This window comes from Poromitra crassiceps, assembly GCF_964638095.1.
Source record: "Poromitra crassiceps genome assembly, chromosome: 23".
NCBI lineage: Eukaryota > Metazoa > Chordata > Actinopteri > Beryciformes > Melamphaidae > Poromitra > Poromitra crassiceps.
In genome coordinates this window covers 21,615,537-21,638,036 of record NC_139639.1, presented here as the reverse complement: position 1 = coordinate 21,638,036, position 22,500 = coordinate 21,615,537, and the positions used below count along the sequence as shown (strand labels likewise).

Genomic DNA, 22,500 nt, shown 5'->3' with positions numbered 1-22,500 from the left:
CCCCAAAATGTCCTGTACTGGGGGACACTAAGGGCCAGTGGCACAACATCCCTCTGGTCATTATTTAACCAGGAGCAACATCCCGTTTCTACAGAGCTTCTTCACTCTGCACTGCATGTCCTTATAGTCACACAGCTGCCTGGAATGTTCCCAAATTCTCTACCCCCCCCCCCCCCCCCCCCTTCCCACACAACACACACACACACACACACACACACACACACACACTCCTGTTAAGCTACTGCCGGGAAACGCATTAGGAACAAAGTTTAAGACCTTCAAAGAGGGCTGGAGTGGGAGGTAGAGAGTAGAGACCGAGCGGGAGAGTTCTCCGAAAGATGGAGATATAGAATGCACGGTGAGGGTGCAGTCTGCTGCCAAAAAGTAGTTACATCATCGCAGGCCAGCGAGGCAAAGTGTAATCATGATGAGAGATGAGATGATGAGCGGATGAGAGAGGAGAGGAGGAGAGGAGGAGGCTGCACAGGAGGGGCTGGACCAGATGTTCCCTCCTGAAGATGAGATGAGCTGGAGCGGCAGCAGTGGCAGGCAGGCAGGCAGCACGCTTAACGCACACAGTCGTCACAGCAAAGAGGAGCACATATACTGTACATACACACACAGGGACAAATACACACCTATTGAAGAAACAATAAAGAAACAAACACATCCACAAAGCATGTGACATATAAACAACAGACTGCCAACACTACAGAGCACAGATCAGCTCATATGATTTGTCAACCAATGAAAATCCAGATTGTGGCATGTCAAACAGCAATCGCTCAGACAGATGAGGACACCAGGCTTGATCAGCAGAGCACAGAGCAGCAGCACAGCTCCCTCCCTCCCTCCCCCCTCCCTTCCCTCTTCTCTCCTTCCACCAATTCTCTCTCCAACCACTCTCTAGTATACAATATTACGTAACCTGAGACTCCAGAAGAGTGCCAGAGATAAAGAGCAGAAAAGACAGAGTGCCAAAGGTAGAGGGAGAGAGACATGGGAGGCGAGAGAGCAGTTGCCAGGAGTCGTGAGGAGCCTTCGGTGAGGGGGAAAAACGGAAATAAAGAGTCAAAAATCAGTTTGGGTGAGAGAGGTGAGAGTAAGACAGCCGACATACTAAATTACTTTTCAGAACAAACGAGAGATAAAGAAAAAAATTGAGGGGCAAATATACCGGGGGGCAGAGGGAGGAGAAATGGGAGGAGTGCAATGAATAAAGATAAGGAAGGAGATAAGAAAAAAAATTAAACAGGGAGGAGTGGTGAGTGACATGGGATGTCAATGTTTAAACAAGGTCCTGCACAGTTCAGCAGTACTGCAAACCAAAACAGTGATTCTCAGCATCCTGTGTGTGCCGCCTCCTAACGGCCACTAGGGGCAGATAGGCTAAGTGTGAGTGAGTGATAGATCTATGTACTAGCAGAGTCTGCTGTGGCTTGTGGTGAAGTACTTTGACATACTACTAACGTACTGTAGTGGGGCAATCGTCATTCTGGCGTGCCGTACAAAACACCCATGTGCCTCCTTCATGTGCAGAAGTTTCCTGCCTCTGTAATGAATATATAAGAGACTGCAGTGAGGAGCAGCTTCTCACCACAGCCTCTACAACTCCTCCTGAGAGACAACAGCTCAGCTCAAAAGACGCAGAAGAAGACATGGTCCAAATCAACTCCTCCTGAGAGACAACAGCTCAGCTCAAAAGACGCAGAAGAAGACATGGTCCAAATCAACTCCTCCTGAGAGACAACAGCTCAGCTCAAAGACGCAGAAGAAGACATGGTCCAAATCAGAGCTACAGACATGGCCCTCCTGCTGCTGGCCATCGGCCTGTTGTTGGTCTCACACACAACTGCAGGTACACAGCGAGTCTACTCTCTCTCTGTCTGTCTTTTTCTCTGTGTGCTATTTTTCTCCTCTTCATCATCATTTATGCAAATTCCAACACTATATCTACAGTATTTGTCTACAAATGTGATGTCGCTCTCCCTCTCTCTCTAATCAGATTGCATTTTCTCTTGTTTCATAGCACGTCATGAATGCTGTCAAAGTTACTCAATCCAGACTGATTGCCATATCCCTGCCATCATGTGAGTATACATCTTTGGGATTATATTCAGCTGGTTATCGAAGTGATTTTGTGGGAGTCTCAGAAACTGCTCTTAACTGGTTAATTTAATATTTTTTAATATACGTTTCACTGTTGGGTAATTCTACTTACCCCTCTGGTTTTCTGAGATGTGGCATGGCCCAAGGTTCTATTCTAGGTCCCTTATTGTTCTTCTGCATCCACAGATATGCTACCACTTCGCCAAATAATCCATAGTCATAACATTTATTTCCATTGCTATGCAGAGGACAGGTAAAGCATGTACAATATTGTCAGATTAACACTCTGAATTCTCTCAAAAACTATCTGGCTGATATACATTTTTGGATGTGTAATAACTTCCTCCAACTCAATGATGATAAACCCTAAATTGTTTTATTTGGCCCGCTGAACTCAGATATAAAGATATTCTCAAACAACTGGGCAACCTGCATCTTACATTAAACCTTGTGCCAGAACTTTTAATTTTTTATTCTAATCTCAGTTTTAAAAGTCATGTCAAAAACAGTTGTCCAGTGCTGTTTTTATCAGATGAGAACCATTTCAAATATTAGATCACTTTTATCCTCCGCTGTCTTGGAGAAAGTTATTATTTTATTCGTGAATTGATTACAGCAACTATCTCTTTTCCTGCTTCAGTGGTGAAGCCCGCTCTCGTCTTCAGCTCATTCCCAATGCTGCTGTCAGACTTTCAACTAGAACAGGGAAGAGAGCTCATATAACCCATATTCTAGCGTCCCTGCACTGGCTTCCAGCAGAGTTTAGAACTGATTTTAAGAGGTAAGTAACTGACAATATGTGCAGCCTATAACACAGGGGGGTTTCTCGAGTCCTCTAGTCATCAAATAGTCATAGAACTAGCTCAGTATTAAGCAGCATACTGTGACAGGGACTACATTTATCATCCAAGCATAATGCTGCATATAGCACAGCAGGCAAAAGGGACTATGTCTTGTCTCAGAGACCTCAGAAGAAGCCACATCAGTTGGGACAAGTATGGACACACAGCTAATCAAAAGACAGAATGACAGCATGCCTCCTTAGTCCTTACACAACACTCAGCCAGGCTGTATTTGTGTGCGATGGGTGACATACTGCTAGTTAAGTATGTGGTGTTGTCTTCTGCGTGCACGCGTGTGTGTGTGTGTGTGTGTGTGTGTGATGGGTGACATACTGCGTGGGTGTGTGTTTCGAAGAATCCCAGCAGTGGGATTTGTGAAAATCTTCAGCTCAACACTCTTTGTTTCTGTTTCTTTCTTTCTTTCTTTCTCTGCCCCCCCCCCCCCACACACACACACACACACACGTTTTCTCATCAATTGCCCATGGCAAATTCTCCCTGCTGATCCTGGTCACTGCTCCACCCCCTCTGCCGATCTGGGGAGAGTTGTAGAGCAGCACATGCTTCCTCCGATACACGTGCAGTCGCCAGCCACTTCTTCGAGGAGGAGAAGTTTCACCGGCAGGATGTAGAGTGTGGGAGGATCACGCTATTCCCCCAGTTCCCCTCCCCGCTACACAGGTGCCCCCGACCGACCAGAGGAGGCACTAGTGCAGCAAGCGGCTTCCCACCCACAGACACGCTAATTATGTCTGTATAGGAACATCTGACCAAGCCGGAAGTACCACTTCCAGGAATTGAATGCAGGTCTCCCCAGTGGTACTGTAGGCAAGTGCTTTTACGTCCTCTAAACTACCTAGATGCCCCTTACTTTCTTTCTTTCTTTCTTTCTTTGTCTCTCTTCACTCTTTTTTTATCCTTGACCGATAAACAGGTAAGCTGAATGCTGTTGACATGCTTTCCAAAATGATATGCAAAGGCATTCATTTCCCAGTGGGATCAGTGCAGAGCTCGCACAGCAGATGACATACAGTAGCTCTGGTCCATGTTGGCTCTCCCATTCATTATGCTCACACAGAAACGGGCAGACTACCTTCCTATTACAGCCAAATACACAGAAATGAATGCATAACAATGCGTTTCAAAATAAATATTGTCTTGGGGAGTGAGTGTGTAGCCATGGCAACAGGCAGAGGAACTAACTCTCCACTGGTAGTTTGGACTCATCTCTCGCTCCTCTCGCTGACTCCAACACAACTAATAAGGATGGTAGGCATTGTCTTGATAAAAGTGTATTGCATAAACAGAACAGTGGACTCTATCCCCATGGGTGTATTGCATCTATCTCTCTCTCTCTCCCTCTCTGTCTCTGAAGGTGTTTTTTTTGCAAGGCCCTGACTCTCAGGTTAAAATGAACATGGCATCACAAACCACGGCAGACCATCTGCTCTCTGACTCCCTGTACTGGCTAATATAGGTCACGCATACACACACTGTTTCTACAGTCCGGTGGTGTGGTGCTAGTTAATCCTAGCACCTCCGGACAAGATAATCCTCCAGACAAACGTGATTATCCTAATCAAAGTATTTTTCTCTCATTCCTCCCTAGTTGCTTGTTTCTCTCGCGAGATCTGGCAACACGGGCGATGTCCTCTTGCCTGTGGCTAAATGCCACATTCAGTCCAATACTGATAATGCCATTTTTAATTCCACATTGAGCCACAGTCTTCGCTGTCCTGCTAAATGACGTAATGTAATGTAATGTAATGTAATGTAATGATTTGACTTGGACTTGATTATGGTGGTCTTGACTCAGTGTAGGAATTTAGCCAGGGGCCAGGGCAAAAATGCCCCAAGAAATCTCAGAATGCCCCTAAAAACCATGATCCAGCTAAAAACCATGATCCAGCTAAAAACCATGATCCAGCTAAAAACCATGATCCAGCTAAAAACCATGATCCAGGGGCAAAAATTGCCACAAGATTTTGATAATTTTCTTTTCATTCAATTAATTTAATTTCCATTTCCAGCTCTCTAACTCACAGCTGCAAGCTGATTGCCAGAAGAAGATGAAGAAGAACACAATCACACAAACAGCTGTTGGTCACACTACGCTTCAGCAACGTTATGCATTCATTACTTTTTTAACTGCCGCCACAATTGTGTAATATGCCCCCAGCTTTTAGACAGTGGGGGCAAAAGTTGCCCCCCAAATATGTTTTTAATTTCCTCCAGCTTTTAAACCTGCACTCCCTAAAGAAAAAAGGTTGTTATCAGCCGGAGGAGACCCAGGCAGGCTCATGCTCCTGTGATGCCAAGCATCTGACTTTCTGAAGTGTCCTTGAGCGAGACACTTCAATCCCTACCGGCTCCATGGGTGTTGTTCGGATGCTGACCCTGACCTCCCTGTGAAGGGAGGAAAGCAAGAGTATTTCCCAAGGGGGATCAGTGAGGTGTCACATCACATAAGTATCGCAAAGACGAGACTGTCGTTTTAACAAATGCAACAACATGTCAGCAACGACGCCAACAGCAGCAGCGGCGGCCGAGAGAGAGCCGAGGAGAGGAGGCGGGGTCAGGGCGGTCAGGCTAAGTCGATGATGTGCAGCGGTGGCATTGGGGAGACAGCTGGCTTTCAGCAGGTCAGAGACGGCACTGAGCTCTTTCCACTGTTCATCAGTATAATCAGTGTGCCTTTCTCTGTGTCTCTCTCACTCTCTCCCTCCATCACTCTAACAGCCTTCCTCCCTCTATCAGTGTGCCTTTCTCTGTGTCTCTCTCACTCTCTCCCTCCATCACTCTAACAGCCTTCCTCCCTCTATCAGTGTGCCTTTCTCTGTGTCTCTCTCACTCTCTCCCTCCATCACTCTAACAGCCTTCCTCCCTCTATCAGTGTGCCTTTCTCTGTGTCTCTCTCACTCTCTCCCTCCATCACTCTAACAGCCTTCCTCCCTCTATCAGTGTGCCTTTCTCTGTGTCTCTCTCACTCTCTCCCTCCATCACTCTAACAGCCTTCCTCCCTCTATCAGTGTGCCTTTCTCTGTGTCTCTCTCACTCTCTCCCTCCTTCACTCAAACAGCCTTCCTCCCTCTATCAGTGTGCCTTTCTCTGTGTCTCTCTCACTCTCTCCCTCCATCACTCTAACAGCCTTCCTCCCTCTATCAGTGTGCCTTTCTCTGTGTCTCTCTCACTCTCTCCCTCCATCACTCTAACAGCCTTCCTCCCTCTATCAGTGTGCCTTTCTCTGTGTCTCTCTCACTCTCTCCCTCCATCACTCTAACAGCCTTCCTCCCTCTATCAGTGTGCCTTTCTCTGTGTCTCTCTCACTCTCTCCCTCCATCACTCTAACAGCCTCCCTCCCTCTCTCAGTGTGCCTTTCTCTGTGTGTCTCTCTCACTCTCTCCCTCCATCACTCTAACAGCCTCCCTCCCTCTATCAGTGTGCCTTTCTCTGTGTCTCTCTCACTCTCTCCCTCCATCACTCTAACAGCCTTCCTCCCTCTCTCAGTGTGCCTTTCTCTGTGTCTCTCTCACTCTCTCCCTCCATCACTCTAACAGCCTTCCTCCCTCTATCAGTGTGCCTTTCTCTGTGTCTCTCTCACTCTCTCCCTCCATCACTCTAACAGCCTTCCTCCCTCTATCAGTGTGCCTTTCTCTGTGTGTCTCTCTCACTCTCTCCCTCGATCACTCTAACAGCCTCCCTCCCTCTATCAGTGTGCCTTTCTCTGTGTCTCTCTCACTCTCTCCCTCCATCACTCTAACAGCCTTCCTCCCTCTATCAGTGTGTCTTTCTCTGTGTCTCTCTCACTCTCTCCCTCCATCACTCTAACAGCCTTCCTCCCTCTATCAGTGTGCCTTTCTCTGTGTCTCTCTCACTCTCTCCCTCCATCACTCTAACAGCCTTCCTCCCTCTATCAGTGTGTCTTTCTCTGTGTCTCTCTCACTCTCTCCCTCCATCACTCTAACAGCCTTCCTCCCTCTATCAGTGTGCCTTTCTCTGTGTCTCTCTCACTCTCTCCCTCCATCACTCTAACAGCCTTCCTCCCTCTATCAGTGTGTCTTTCTCTGTGTCTCTCTCACTCTCTCCCTCCATCACTCTAACAGCCTTCCTCCCTCTATCAGTGTGCCTTTCTCTGTGTCTCTCTCACTCTCTCCCTCCATCACTCTAACAGCCTTCCTCCCTCTATCAGTGTGCCTTTCTCTGTGTGTCTCTCTCACTCTCTCCCTCCATCACTCTAACAGCCTTCCTCCCTCTATCAGTGTGCCTTTCTCTGTGTCTCTCTCACTCTCTCCCTCCATCACTCTAACAGCCTTCCTCCCTCTATCAGTGTGTCTTTCTCTGTGTCTCTCTCACTCTCTCCCTCCATCACTCTAACAGCCTTCCTCCCTCTATCAGTGTGCCTTTCTCTGTGTCTCTCTCACTCTCTCCCTCCATCACTCTAACAGCCTCCCTCCCTCTCTATCAGTGTGCCTTTCTCTGTGTCTCTCTCACTCTCTCCCTCCATCACTCTAACAGCCTTCCTCCCTCTATCAGTGTGCCTTTCTCTGTGTCTCTCTCACTCTCTCCCTCCATCACTCTAACATCCTTCCTCCCTCTATCAGTGTGCCTTTCTCTGTGTCTCTCTCACTCTCTCCCTCCATCACTCTAACATCCTTCCTCCCCCTCTCGCTCAACTTGCTCACTGGTCTCTGCTGAACCCCCCTTTGGCTTACCGGCCAGACCATCCAATCACTCATACCCACAGTATAGATACAATCGGTCTGTGATGGGAACGCCCACAAAATGTTACTACGGCTGGCGCGCGAGTGGGGTAAAAACCCCCATATATCTCAATAAGCTGACTCATCAAAGGACTGTGCTGCGGCTCTACACTACGGGATTGGGGATTCTAGAGCAGGTGCATAGACGTCTGTTCAGATGTGCGTTTACTGCGGTGGTTGAAATGAATCACCAATCCTGTCTGCCTGGGCTGGGCTAGCAACTAAATGCTAACTATGCTGAATGGGGAGAAGGGGAGGATTTACCCAACCTTGACCACGCCCCCAGCCAGCTACCCCAGCGTCTATGATGAGACATTGACTGTATCTATTGTTTAGAGACGTTGCAGAGAAGAAGCACTGAGAACAAAAACACTCAAAGAGAAAGGTGACAGAGAGGTCAAAGCTATACTATATACCAGTGATACTCAACTGGCGGCCCGCGGGCCGCCCCCTGTGTGGCCCGCGATGGAATTGCAGATTTTTTTTTTTTTTTTTACAGTGCACCTGAACGCAACATGCAAGATACCCGCTGAATAGTGTCCAAATGTTCATGTCATTCTGGCCAATACTCACACTTCTGTTATAGCATTTCAGTCTGGAATATGGAATATCTTTCAATAATCTATGATTTAGCTGCTAAATTGTCAAATACCGCCGTCTGCTCGCTAAATGTATATTGATTGTTTATTAACTGGCCCCTGGCCTTCTATCATTTCACGAAAGTGGCCCCCGGGCAAAGCAAGTTGAGTATCCCTGCTATATACTATAGACCTTATTCGATTGACGTCACTCACGTACGGGCATGCCCACCGTCACCATATTGTTGACATAGCGCTGCAGTTTTAAGTGACAACCTATGTGAGAGCAGCGTTTATAGGAAGCTAGCCGCCGTTAGCGTTACCTGTATCGTTCCAATTGTGTTCGGATGGTGACCTGCGTTACACACGGCTGTAGTAATGACAGCAATAAAGTCCCCGTGGTTTGTTTCTATCTCTACCGTCCACAGACGTGAAGGGAATGAGACAGAGTATACGTCGGCACACAGGAGATGTGTGCATAGTTAGGAGAGACAGGTGAAACTTTCTGACAGCTCCTCACAGCAAAGTCTGTTCACCTCGTTTTTTCTTTTGTTTATTATTACAGGCATTAACGGCAGCATACAAACAACAACTCTGGGGTTTTTATTGCGGTCATCACTATCGCTATTTTGTAATGGAACAGAAACGACAATAAGGCCGTTACTATAGTTGTCAGCTGCAGGACGGTATGTCAACAATATGGTGCTGTCCGGGGTTAGCGAATAAGGTCTATACTATACTAGTTGGGAATTCTTTCCAAATATGCAAAGCATATTAGACTGACAAGTTTGTACTTGCAAATAACAATGATAGGATACCAAATAGGTTAAAAACAATCTTTACTTGAAGAGTTGAAACAAACCACAAATGTTTCAGCCCATGGCTTTCATTAGATAGCATGGGGCATGGCTTGGCCATGTGAAATCCAGGTCAACTAGTCATTCAATAGAGTATGCACATTATATTATGACATCTCGTTAGAAACTCCAGGCTGTAACATTGAAGTATGGGTTCACATTGTAGACACACACATTTGCACATACTAGTATTATGTCATATCAAACCATGCCTTCATCTCCTCCCGCCTGGACTATTGCAACTCCCTCCTCACTGGCATCACCTCCCGTTCCCTCCATAGACTCCAGATGGTCCAAAACTCAGCTGCTCGCCTGCTCACTCACACCCGGTCCCGCGATCACATCACCCCTGTCCTCCACTCTCTCCACTGGCTCCCCGTCAAGCAACGCATCGACTTCAAATTACTCCTCCTCACCTTCAAAGCCCTCCACAGCCTAGCCCCCCCCCCCTACCTGACTGACCTCCTCATCCCCCATCGCCCCTCACGTACACTCCGATCCTCTTCTACTGCCACCCTCATCATCCCCCCATCCAGACTCAAAACCTTTGGTGACCGTGCTTTCTCCCGCGCCGCACCCCGACTTTGGAACTCGCTCCCCCAGACCGTCCGAGACTCTCCCTCACTCCCCACTTTCAAAGCCCGACTTAAAACCTACCTGTTCTCCCAAGCTTACAACCTCCCCTACCCCTGACCACCTCCTCCAAACCATCACCCTCCGCCCCCCCCTCCTCCTCCCTCCTGTTATCTTCCTCCCCTCTGCTTCTCCATACAACCTTGCCCTGAACCGCCACTGTCATTTGTATCTGTTCCCTGTAACTGTTGCCTGTTACCTGTATCTGTTGTCTGTTTCTGTTCCCTGTTGCTTGTCTCTTGTTCTCTGTTAAGCGTCTTTGGGTCTGGAAAAGCGTTATATAAAATAAATGAATTATTATTATTATTAGACATACAAACATACAAAACTTGGCCAAGGGTTGGATGGCACCGTGTTTGTCACGGCTGGTCCTAGATTCCTCCCTCTCTTCGTGTCGTGATGGCAGAATAAATATCAGAGAGTGAGTGTGTGTGTGTGTGTGTGTGTGTGTGTGTGTGTGTGTGTGTGTGTGTGTGTGTCTAAGTGTGTGAAAGTGTGTGTGACGATGTGTCTCTATGCATGTGTTTGTATATGAATGTATTATCTGTGTGTCATGTGTCTAGTGTGTGTGTGTGTGTGTGTGTGTGTGTGTGTGTGTGTGTGTGCGCGTGTCTTTACAACAGACAGAAAGTGAGAGCAGGGCGGCAAGTGGAGAGTTACGTAAGAATATCACGAAGCAGAACTAAGTCCATCGTGCGTGCCATGCCGTGCGCTATCAGAACTGAGAGATAGAGAGAAAAGATGTAGCCTACACTGAGACAGCCAAGAAATAAGGCGAGGATTTAATTCATTTCATTTATTCATTTATTTATTTAATGTGACTCATTGACCATGATCACATGGTATGGAGCACAAACAAAACATACAAAAACAATATACAATGGCACACGGCATGGCTAGAGCATGTCATTTGAACAAAGGCAGGACATTCTTCAAAAAGGCACCTAATTTACACATGACTTTTTGTCTGTCTGATTGTAGTAGCAGAATCAGTTTAAACATAGATGGACGTGTTAAATAATATCTGGGTAAATATAACTGTCTGAAATTCAAAATAATTACATTCTTACATTCAAACAAAACATGATACTCGTCTCCCACACAGTTGTCACTACAGAGATTACAGATCCTCATACTTCTATGCAGTCCTTTATATCTGCCAACAACCTTGGGGATTCTAGTGTTGTTAACCCTAAAGTTACAAATTGCATGTCTATGCCTCTGGTTTACATACAGCAGATAATTTTCAAGTTTAAGTTCTTTTTTGAATTCTACGTACAAGTCACATGATGTCATACTTTTGAGCTCACTTTGCCATTTCTGCATAAACTGATCCTTAAGACTTTGCTCAACAGTTAACTTCAACCAGTCAATGTTATTGCACTGCTGTGTAAGCCAGAGGTAAGACAAGCCACAGTCATCCAAAATCTGTTTGACCCGCACGACCCACGGCGAGGCATAGACGCCAGAGTTGTGCAGATCACGCAGGCAGTTGTACATAATACGGCTAAGTTTGTTCTCCTTGCCGTCAATCAACCTTGCCCAATAACTAATCATTCTTTTCTTGACAGTGACACAGAGTGGGTATCTCCCCAACTCCCCATAGACCATATTGTTACACGTTGTCATTTTAACTTTCAAAATGTACTTGAGAAATCTGAGGTGTAGCTTTTCCAATATATCAATTTTTTCAAACCCCCAAGCTTCACACGAGTACAACATAACTGGTAAAACCAACTTGTCAAAAAGGTCCAGTGTGATATCTACTGGTAAATCATATTTTCTGCATTTAGAAAAAAGGGCAAACATAGCACGAGAGGCTTGCTTATGCAGCTCCTCAATGGCGATCTTAAATGATCCATTATAGTTCATAATGACACCAAGATACATGAAACAGTTAACGATTTCTAGGTTCTCCCCATCACAATTAAACTTAAATTTGTCACTGCTAATTTTTCGAGAACCAAAAACTGTGACTTTAGTTTTATCACTGTTAACCTTTAATTTCCATTTATGACAGAATTCACACATATGGTCTATTGCTTTCTGTAACCCTTCTTTTGTTGTGGACATAATAATTGTGTCATCCGCGTACATCAGTACCATAAGCTGCATATAACTGTCTATCGCTGTATCATCAAGGTTGATAGGCTGACAGCCGTTAAGACTGGCACTGTGTTAGGCCAACAAAACAAGAGCCATGAGACAGGCACGGAGAATTACCCACAGACGGGCAGCGGGGCAGGCAGTGAAACGGACAAAGAGAGAGACAGATAGAACCGCCTTAAGACACACAGAGAGACAGAAAGATATTAGCAGATCTATAGATACACAGACAGAAAAGTATAGGAACAAGGACACAGACTCAGAGGGCAGGCTGACAATCAGACAGACAGGTAGGTCCACAGACAGCCAGGCTGGGACAGAGACAGACAGACATGCAGACAGACAGACATAAGAAAGACAGAGAGACAGACATGCAGACATAAGAAAGACAGAGAGACATGCAGACAGACAGACAGACAGACAGACATAAGAAAGACAGACAGACAGACAGACAGACAGACAGACATAAGAAAGACAGAGAGACATGCAGACAGACAGACAGACAGACAGACATAAGAAAGACAGACAGAAGAAAGACAGACAGACAGACAGACATAAGAAAGACAGACAGACAGACAGACAGACAGACAGACATAAGACAGACAGACAGACATAAGAAAGACAGAGAGACAGACAGACATAAGACAGACAGACAGACATAAGACAGACAGACAGACAGACAGACAGACATAAGAAAGACAGACAGACAGACATAAGACAGACAGACAGACAGACATAAGAAAGACAGAGAGACAGACATAAGAAAGACAGACATACAGTAAGAAAGACAGAGAGACAGACAGACATGTAGACAGACAGACATAAGAAAGACAGAGAGACAGACATGCAGACAGACAGACAGACATAAGAAAGACAGAGAGACAGACATGCAGACAGACAGACAGACAGACAGACAGACATAAGACAGACAGACAGACATAAGAAAGACAGAGAGACAGACAGACATGCAGACAGACAGACAGACATAAGAAAGACAGACAGACAGACATGCAGACAGACATAAGAAAGACAGAGAGACAGACAGACAGACAGACAGACATAAGACAGACAGACAGACATAAGAAAGACAGACAGAGAGACAGACAGACAGACAGACAGACAGACATAAGAAAGACAGAGAGACAAACAGACAGACATGCAGACAGACATAAGAAAGACAGAGAGACAGACAGACAGACAGACAGACAGACATGCAGGGTGACTGGTGGATTGTGCAGGTCTGTAGTCTGTGCCTGCAGCATTACAAGCAGCATTACATAATAGCGTCAAGGACAGCCTCAAACAAAGCCAGAACTCTCCTAAAAATCCTATTCGACTTGGACACACACACACACAACACACACACACACACACACACACACACACACACACACACACACAAAATACACAAGCAGTGTGTTTAAGGACTTAGCTGCTGTAATGGTCTTACAGGGGAGGCTGCAGAGGAGATTTGAAGAGATAAACAGATACAGAAGATAGAGCAAAGCAAGGCTCTGGTGAAAGATAAAGAGGCTGATGTGATGAGAGGAGGAGAGTGCAGGAGAGGTCAACATGAGGTCATCGTATACATACAGTGAATGTGGTGTCACTTTATCTCTATAGTATCTGCCATGTTGTGCTGTTGTCCATGTTGTCCTATTCGAGCACACATGTCCATGAGAGAGTTTATATACCATAGTGTGTGTGTGTGCCAATTTTTTTATTAAATATAAAATCTTTGTCCATCCAGCGCACTGTTAGCATCACAAACAACTGTCATACAAACAACAGCGACGCTTAACCTGCTGCCTTAACGTGGATTTGATAGCTACTCACTGGCGCGCGCGCGTGCACACACACACACACACACACACACACACACAGAGACACAGACGCAGACACAGACACACACACACACACACAGGTGATTGAGGTGTGCAAGTTTTCATTACGACAGCAGGCTTGCAGCTCCAGTGCGTCACTGCAGAGGACTGAACAACTAGGGGACATCGCTGACGCACACACACACGCACACATACACACACAAACACACACACACACACACACACACACACAGATAGTTCTATTACCTAGCTGACAGGGTTTTCCCTTCTCAGAACCATGTGATGATAGGTTAATGACGCCATTGAGACTCAGGACACAGTGCTTATACTGTAGCTCTCTCTCTCTCTCTCTCTCTCTCTCTCTCTCTTAAAAGCACAGACTGCGACTGTCAAACAGCCATTCTCTCTATCTCACTCTTGGTTTTGCGCATACGGGCATGAACACGTTGACCCTGCATGAGCGTGCAATGTGCACCTTTATACGTGCATATCTGCCGCATCGGTGACGCAACCTCAAGCTAGCCGGAGTAGCTGTGATGTCCGTACGTACAGTGCTGTGCTGTGCTGTGGGTCAGAGCGCTGCATCACTTTAGGAGCCTGGACAAAAGAGTACTTTACTGTCACACTAATAGCTGCGCCAGATGTGGCCTAATGTTCCCGCCTCGTGCACATCTGTATTGATCATTTTGTCATCTGTTAAGCCCCTCTGTCAGCCTCACAAAATCGGGTCATTCTCTTCGTTTCATGGGTCTTTACCATAGGTCTTTACGCGCAGTCTTGGCTGCTACGTTAACACAGACTTACTTGGTGATTTTTACGGCAGAGACTGTCGCTAGAACCGCGGATTTAAGAGTCCAAGGTCATGCGAATGCGAGTTGTCGTGCCGCGACATGCGGCAGCTGTCACCGCGAGCGAAGCTTGGCTCCTGGCTTAGATGAGAGAAGAGCACTGTAGCGTTGAATGTGCTTTATTGAGCCTCTTTGACCTTGATGTAATGTCTATGTGACCAACGTTCAAGTAAGCTACATCATGGAGACACTCTGCAGATGCACTCCTCACTGGTAAGCTACATCATGGAGACACTCTGCAGATGCACTCCTCACTGGTAAGCTACATCATGGAGACACTCTGCAGATGCACTCCTCACTGGTAAGCTACATCATGGAGACACTCTGCAGATGCACTCCTCACTGGTAAGCTACATCATGGAGACACTCTGCAGATGCACTCCTCACCAGTCGTCAGTTGACGGACCTTTCGTACTACTGTATAATGTCTTGCTGGCTCTCTGCTGGGGGAGGGGGGGCGAGCAGAGATGGACAGGGAGGGAGAGAGAGAGGTGAGAGAGAGAGGCCCGATGTGATGCAGGAGAAGAAAGCAGTGCAGACATAGGAGGAGGCTGTGTGAATGCCAATCTCATCACCACTCCCTAGCCTTTACACACACACGTGTCTCACACACAAACACACACACACACACACACACACACACACACACACACACACACACACACACACACACACACACACACACACAAAGATAAAGGAACGTGTCTGCGGGTAGGAAGCCGGTGGGGTATGATTCCTGGTCACTGCACCAGTGCCTCCTCTGGTCGGTCGTGGCGTCTGTTAGAAGGGGGGCCAGGGGGCAATAGCGTGATCCTCCCATGCACTACGTCTGCCGGTGAAACTCCTTGCTGTCAGCGGCTGGCGACTGCACATGTAACGGAGGAAGCAAGTGCTAGTCTATGGCTCTCCCCTGGATCGGCAGAGGGGGTGGAGCAACGAGCAGGACAGCAGGGGGAATTGGCTGAGTACAATTGGGAGGAAATGGGAGAGAAGAAAAACTTGATGAAAGATGAAAGGCTGCTAATGGTGAACATATGCAGCATCTCAGGAGAATTAGCAGAGGGAGAATTTGTGTGCTAATCACATGAAACCAACATGTTTCCTACAGACTGTCAAGATTTTCTTGCAGTCTCTGTATCTCTATGTACATACAGAATATTAATTCACACATACTGTACACTGTGTACAGATATCAACTTATGCGCCAGTCATACAAGCATATTACATGGTTGTGGCTAGTCTCGCTTGCCAGACTACAGTATCTCCGTTTCGCGATGTACCAGTGCAGGAGAGAGTCTGGCACCTCTTACTCTCACTCTGGTATAGCAGGAAAAAAGGCTCTGTTATCTTTACAACCATCCACCGAAAGCACCAAGCAGGCTGAGCGGACTAGCTTTCCTGCAACATACCGGCTCGTATCCAAGGTTCGTCCTAATTACTGGAACAGCAAACAACGTTTCCATTACATGAGAAGTTAACGAGATGCTAATGTTGGTTCCAGGTATTAGTCGGTTTCCCAAGTGTTGCTAGGTAAACAGAGCTTGTGAAAAACTTAAGATTTTGATTGCTAAACTTGCACCAAAAATTCACAAATGCTTTTATTTTATATTGTTGGCAAATGACCATGGTATAAGTGGGATAATCAACTCCTAGGTGTGCGTTATATGATTTTAATGTACTGCGGCGTCGGGTGGTTATTTGCCTCCACGTTGTGCATTAAAATCGTATAACGCACAATTAGTCGTTGATTATCCCTTACTTAAGATCTTGCTGATTGCTTTCAAAGCTCTTAATGGTCAGCTCCCATGTTATAACACAGACCTTATTGCCTTAAACTCAGATACGTCTCTTAGATCTAATAACACATTGTCCCACGGTCACGACTAAAACTAAAAGGTGACTGAGTCTTTGAAGGTGCTGTGCAACCAGCTGCCGTGAGACGTTAGATGTGCTCCCTCCATCTCTGTTTTTAAATCTAGGCTAAAGACACATTTTTACTCTCTGGCCTTTTTGGCCCACTAATCTTTTAATCTGTTGTCATGTATACAACTCACTAAAGTCACTTGTTGTTGACGTTGGTAGGTTTCTCTTGTCTTTTACTTTTTTATTTTGTATTTTAATGTTGTTTTGTACAGTGCTTTGGTCGGCTCAAGCTAACTTTACTTACTACAGTATCACTTGGACATGTCACAATGAAACAGGATTTTTTTTTACCTTTATTTAACCAGAGAGATATGAATGTCATTTACAATGCTGACCTGGCCAAGAAGGCAGCACAAATCACACATCAGGGCATGACAAAAACAACAAATACAACAACAACAATACATACTGTATTATACTGGTATATACATACACACACAAAATCAACATTATGGCTACAACAGTTATAGTCAGGCAACTTAGCAAATGGATGTGGACGTTCTTGACAAAGGAACCAAATTTTTTCCACTTTGTGACAATTCCCTTAGCTTTACATTTTTTATAGGATCCACTTAAAAAAAATCTAACTTTGTCCGATTTGCAAGCAACCCGTTTCCATGTGCTAACCTTGCGCTACAAATTTGCCTCAAGAACCCTCGAGGTCTGTGCGTCCTGGTGGCTCACCTGGTAGCAAGCATACGACGGAGGCTCGGTCCTTCACACGGCCAATGCGGATTCAAATCCGACCCGAGGTCCTTTGCCGCATGTGTTGCCCTGTCTCTCTCCCCACCTTTCCTGTCTGCCTACTGTCCTATCTAAATAAAGGCAAAATGCCCCACCCAAGGACCCTCGAGGTCTGCCTGGAAAGTTTTTGAGATATGTTGAAAGTTTTGACATCACCTCCTAGCCTGTTCGACTGATCTCCACCAACATCGCTATATAGCATCTATGGACCAAGCTCTACAAATCGTCTTTTCAGATTTTTGTAATCTCCTTTCATTTAGAAGATATTAGACAGCTTAGCAAATTGATGTAGTTGCCACCGGCCACGACAGGGGTTCCTGCCTTTTCTGAACGGTATATATGCCAAATTTCGTCCATCATTGAACAAACGGATGTGGATTTACTGCCTTTTTGTGTTAGGCCCCCCATGGTCATTGATTCAAGTTCAAGTTCAAGTTCAAGTTTATTCATATGTCCCAGAAGGGCACTTTGGGTTGCAGCAGAGCAAAAACAAAACAGTCATAAAATCACACAAGACTCGAAATAAAAACATGAAAACAAGGTGCAGACACAAATAGACCATAAAAACCATAAAAGACCATAAAAACAAAATGGAGACACAATAGACCACAACATAGTGCACAGTAGCAGTTCAGTTCAAAAGTGCCAGTGTAGTTTAAAGTGCATTAGAGGCCGATAAGTGCAAATGCAAGGCAGTCTAAGAAGGAGACTTAGCCACACAGCGCTACATATTACAGAAAGTAAATGCTACAATATAACTATTGTATAGGAGAACATAAAATAAATAAAAACATCAAATAGATGTTACATTACTGTATCTCTTAAGTAGCATTTAAAGCTCGAATCGAAGCAGGCACAAAGGAATTCCTATATCTATTTTTCTTAGCCAAGGGAGCACGAAGACGAAGGCCAGATGGGAGCAGCTCATATTCAGAGCACAGCGGATGGGCATTGTCTGAGCAGATAGCCCTTGCTTTTTTCAGCAACTGCAAGTTGAAAATGTGGTCTAGGCTCCTAAAATGAATTCCGGCTATTTTTGAAGCCGTTTTCACGATTCTCCCTAGGGAGTTCCTATTCTTGATGTCGAGGCTGCCATACCAGCAAGCAATAGAGAAGGTGATCACCGATTCAATGAAAGCGCTGTAGAACAATTTCATCAAGGTCTTGTCTACCTGGAATTTGGCAAGTTTCCGGAGACAAAAAAGGCGCTGCTGACCCTTTTTGCACAGCGACTCTGTGTTTAGATCGAACTTCAACCTGCTATCAATTACAGTGCCCAGATATTTATATTCAGTGACCAGGTCAACTATCTGACCATTAACAATACTACCTTTCTGAACAGGGGGGGAGCGTCTAAAATCAATGCAAATCTCTTTCGTTTTTGAAACATTGAGTTGCAGAAAGGCATCTTCACACCAGGATACAAAGTAAATGGTAAATGGCCTGCATTTATATAGCGCTTTTATCCAAAGCGCTTTACAATCAGTAGGTAGTCTACATTCACCCATTCATACACCGATGGCGGCAGGCTGCCACGCAGGGTGCCTACACACAGCAATTTGGGGTTCAGTATCTTGCCCAAGGACACTTCGACATGCAGACTGGAGGAGGCGGGAATTGAACCACCGACCTCCTTGATCCAAAGCGATTAGTGGACAACCCGCTCTACCTCCTGAGCTACAGCCGCCCCAAAGTCATCAATGACTTGGCCATGGCCGACTTCATCATCGTCAAGTAGGCTGATGATAATAGAATCATCAGCATACTTGATAATGAATCTATCGGCATAGCGACTACGACAATCATTGGTATACAAAATGTACAGAAACGCAGATAAAACACAACCCTGAGGCGAGCCAGTCGAGGATGCTAAAAAACTAGACAGTATCCCATTTACTCTTACCTGTTGAGATCTGTTGGTAAGAAAATCTAAAATCCAGCCAACCAAACATGGGTCCAGACCAAAGCTGTCAGTTAGTTTTTCAACAAGAACATGTGGCTGAATGGTGTTGAATGCTGATGAAAAGTCAACAAAAAGCCATCTGGCGTGGTTCTTACTGCCCTCTAGGTGTTTATACAGGAGGTTCAGCAAGGTGGCTGTAGCGTCTTGCACGCCTCTTTTCGCACGATAAGCGAACTGAAAGGGGTCGAGCAAGCACTCAGTTTTAGCTACAAGCTCAGTTTTTACTAACTTTTTGATGTTATCTTAAATGACAATGAATCATATTTGAGAAAACAAATGATTATTCTAATCTGTGTGATTGACAGGAGAGATGATCAGAGGGGTGGCGTTTTCACCGGGATAAAAGTATGGGTAGAGTTTCTCAGTGAAGGTGCAGCCAGTAAATGAGTAGATAAGAGCTTCAGCATCTACGTCATAAAAGGAGACACAACCCTCCTCATAATCCACAAACACCCCCACCTTCTGAGGCTTCATCTTCAGAGAGAGGGGGACAGCAGGGCACGCAGCAGCACCATACTCATTTCCATTGCTCAACCATATAGCCCAGGTGCCACTCTTGGGACTCATTCCGATTTGTCCCTTCCTGTTGATGGACTCTCTGGCCACTCCTAAATTCCAGGCAGTCTTTCCTTTAACCTGAACCTTGTAATAAAATCTTCCTGTAGAGAAGCTCTGCTTTCCTAAGACACAGGCACAAAGAGAAAATCTTTCTGGGTTGTCTGGGAGATTCTTCCTTACACCACCATGATGTACTTGTTTCCCATCATCAGACAGGATGAGCTCGGCATGTGCTGTATGAGGATCCAGAGTCACATCCACTGCATACTCCTGGACGCTCTCAGCCCCAACACTTAGTTTCTCGAACTCTTTCTTGAGAGGCTCCTCAACCTTCTCCATCTCTTTAACGAACGTCTTCAACAGCGGAAGGAGCGCTCTCCTCACAGTCCCCGGCCCCTCATATGATGAGGGATGGACCTTGACCTCTGTCCAGTCCTTGGTGTGTGGAGGAGTGTTCAGTGATGGGAATCTTTGGAGGAGGTGGAGGTGGTCTTCAGTGCGTGAGAGCTGCTCCATCTCAGCGGTTCTCTTCATCAGCTCAGATATCTCCTGTTCTAGCTCGTTGATGAAGCCTTCAGCCTGTTTCTCTGTTGTTTTCTGCTTCTCTATAATCATCTCAATGAGCTCAGACATGCCTTTCTCTGTAGACTGCATCAAAGCAGTGAAGACCTGCATCACAACAGTTGAGGCCCACACACTGTCTGTTATCTCTCTCTCTGTATCTTTCTTGCTAAGCTCCACTGACTCTTTGATCTCATCAATCTTCAGTCGTCTCTCCTGGATCTTCTGCTGAATTTCAGCCTCCGTCTTCCCCAACTCAACCTTCTTTCCATCAGATTCTTCTTCCATAGGAACAATTTGATGTGACTTATGGTCTAACAAAGGGCAGAGCAGACACACACACATCTGGTCCGTCTTGCAGAACAGCTCCAGTGGTCTGTCATGCTTCTTACAAATCCTGTCTTCCAGGTTCTTCACAGGCTCTACCAGCTTGTGTTTTATCATGCTTGAGATTCTCTGGTGAGGCTCCAGGTGAGTGTCACAGTAGGAGGCCAGACACACCAGGCAGGACTTCAGGGCCTTCAGTTTGGGCTCAGTGCAGACATCACAGGGAACATCTCCTGATTTGGCACATATTTGGCTGGCTTTCATCTGAGCTGACTTTCTGAACTGAGCAGCCATCTCAGATATGAAAGTATTGACAAAGAGCTCAGGTCTTGCGTAGAAAAGCTTCTTACACATGGGACACTCGCATGGGACATTAATATCCCAGTGCTGTGTGATGCAGTTCTTGCAGAAGTTGTGTCCACATGGTGTGGTGACTGGATCAGTGAACACATCCAGACAGATAGAACACAGAAACTGATCTTCAGTTAGGAGACAGCTGGCAGCAGACATATCTAGATACGGAGACCAAAAGTGAAAGTGTGAAATAACAATACAGTAAAAGACAATTCTTGAATATTCACATATAAAAACATCAAAGTTAGATTATTATTGGAATATTATCAAAAGTAAGTGAGTTGTACAGTGACTACACAACTCAAAATTACTTTACGTTTTCAGTGAAGCTACTGAAAACGTCATTGGACAAGTATCAGTGCAAAATGAAAACAGGGAAACATCCTGTTGGGATACAGCTCAATTATTTGTCACTGCTCTCTGTTTAAACAGTAAATATAATCTGCTGTACTCACCTGTGTTTGTCTAAGACTCTGCTGTATTGTTGAGAAAGCCCTGATGAACTTAGGTTTATTTTTATTTTGGAGAGAAAGAGAGACACTTGTTGACTGCAGCAGTGCTCCGAGTTACTTTTAGTTTCACTTCAGGAATGTGATGTTGAAAATCCTGTCTCTCCAGTGTAGCCCCGCCTCTTACTGCAGTTAAATATTAATCTTATTGCAGTTAATGTCTTGTTTCCTCTCTCAGTTTTGGACATGATCACATTGACACCTGTGACCTCCCTGGAAGGTGGAGAGGAAAAGATAATTTCCAAATTTTCACCACAGTATTAGTCTGCTGTATTGTAGTCCCTCTTCCTGTGTGTGCAGCTGTTCACATGGATTTATATTTTCCCGAAAACAAACATAACATAAACACAAACATACATAAACTCAAAATTGTGAAATGCTTCAACTAAGTGATTTGAAAACCCAATCTCAGTTCTGTAAATCTATAAACAGGATTGTAACCCCGCAGCTTGCAGGCACAATTCTCAGTAGCCCCTTTCAGGACTGTCCCCTCACTGCTTGCTAAGCAGCTCATACAACAGTCCCTTATACGTAGTTTAAGAGATGCGCTAAAAAAACTACCAAGCAGCAGAAAATGTCGATACGCTTGCTCATCGTACAATCGTCACAGAGACATTTCAAAGACACTTACCAAAGCTGTTGCCCCCCCAGCCATCATAGCGCTCCACAGCGCCCCTCTGGTCAGAAGCTAACAGAGAAGAAGGCACGGCCGCCATCTTGGCATTCGCCAAAAAATAATATCACCGGCACAGAATTGTACGGAGGGTGAATTTTTTATAACTAACCCATTTAGAGTAAAATAGACGATAGAGTGGGTGTTGACAGGTTGCCTGTCCAGTGATTGCGCGGCTTGCCGACCACGGACCAATAGCAGGCAGAGCTGCGGCTCTGGGAAACCCCTGGTCTCACGCAAGAACCCCAAGATGGCGGCGGCCACACTAGGCTTCAAAACAGGGCTCAAAAAACCAATGGGTGATGTCATGC

General features: G+C 45.6%; 2 protein-coding genes across 2 annotated transcripts in view; both read right to left on the bottom strand.

Moving 5' to 3' along the window:
• Positions 1–22,500, bottom strand: part of ece2a (endothelin converting enzyme 2a) — a 127,775-nt gene that overhangs the window by 90,464 nt on the left and 14,811 nt on the right. The window lies entirely within an intron of this gene.
• Positions 19,493–21,163, bottom strand: LOC310797324 (E3 ubiquitin-protein ligase TRIM39-like; the record flags this gene model as incomplete). The annotated part of the gene is made up of 1 exon (XM_083659693.1): positions 19,493–21,163. One exon carries the CDS (start codon positions 21,161–21,163, stop codon positions 19,493–19,495), a length of 1,671 nt encoding a protein of 556 aa, XP_083515819.1.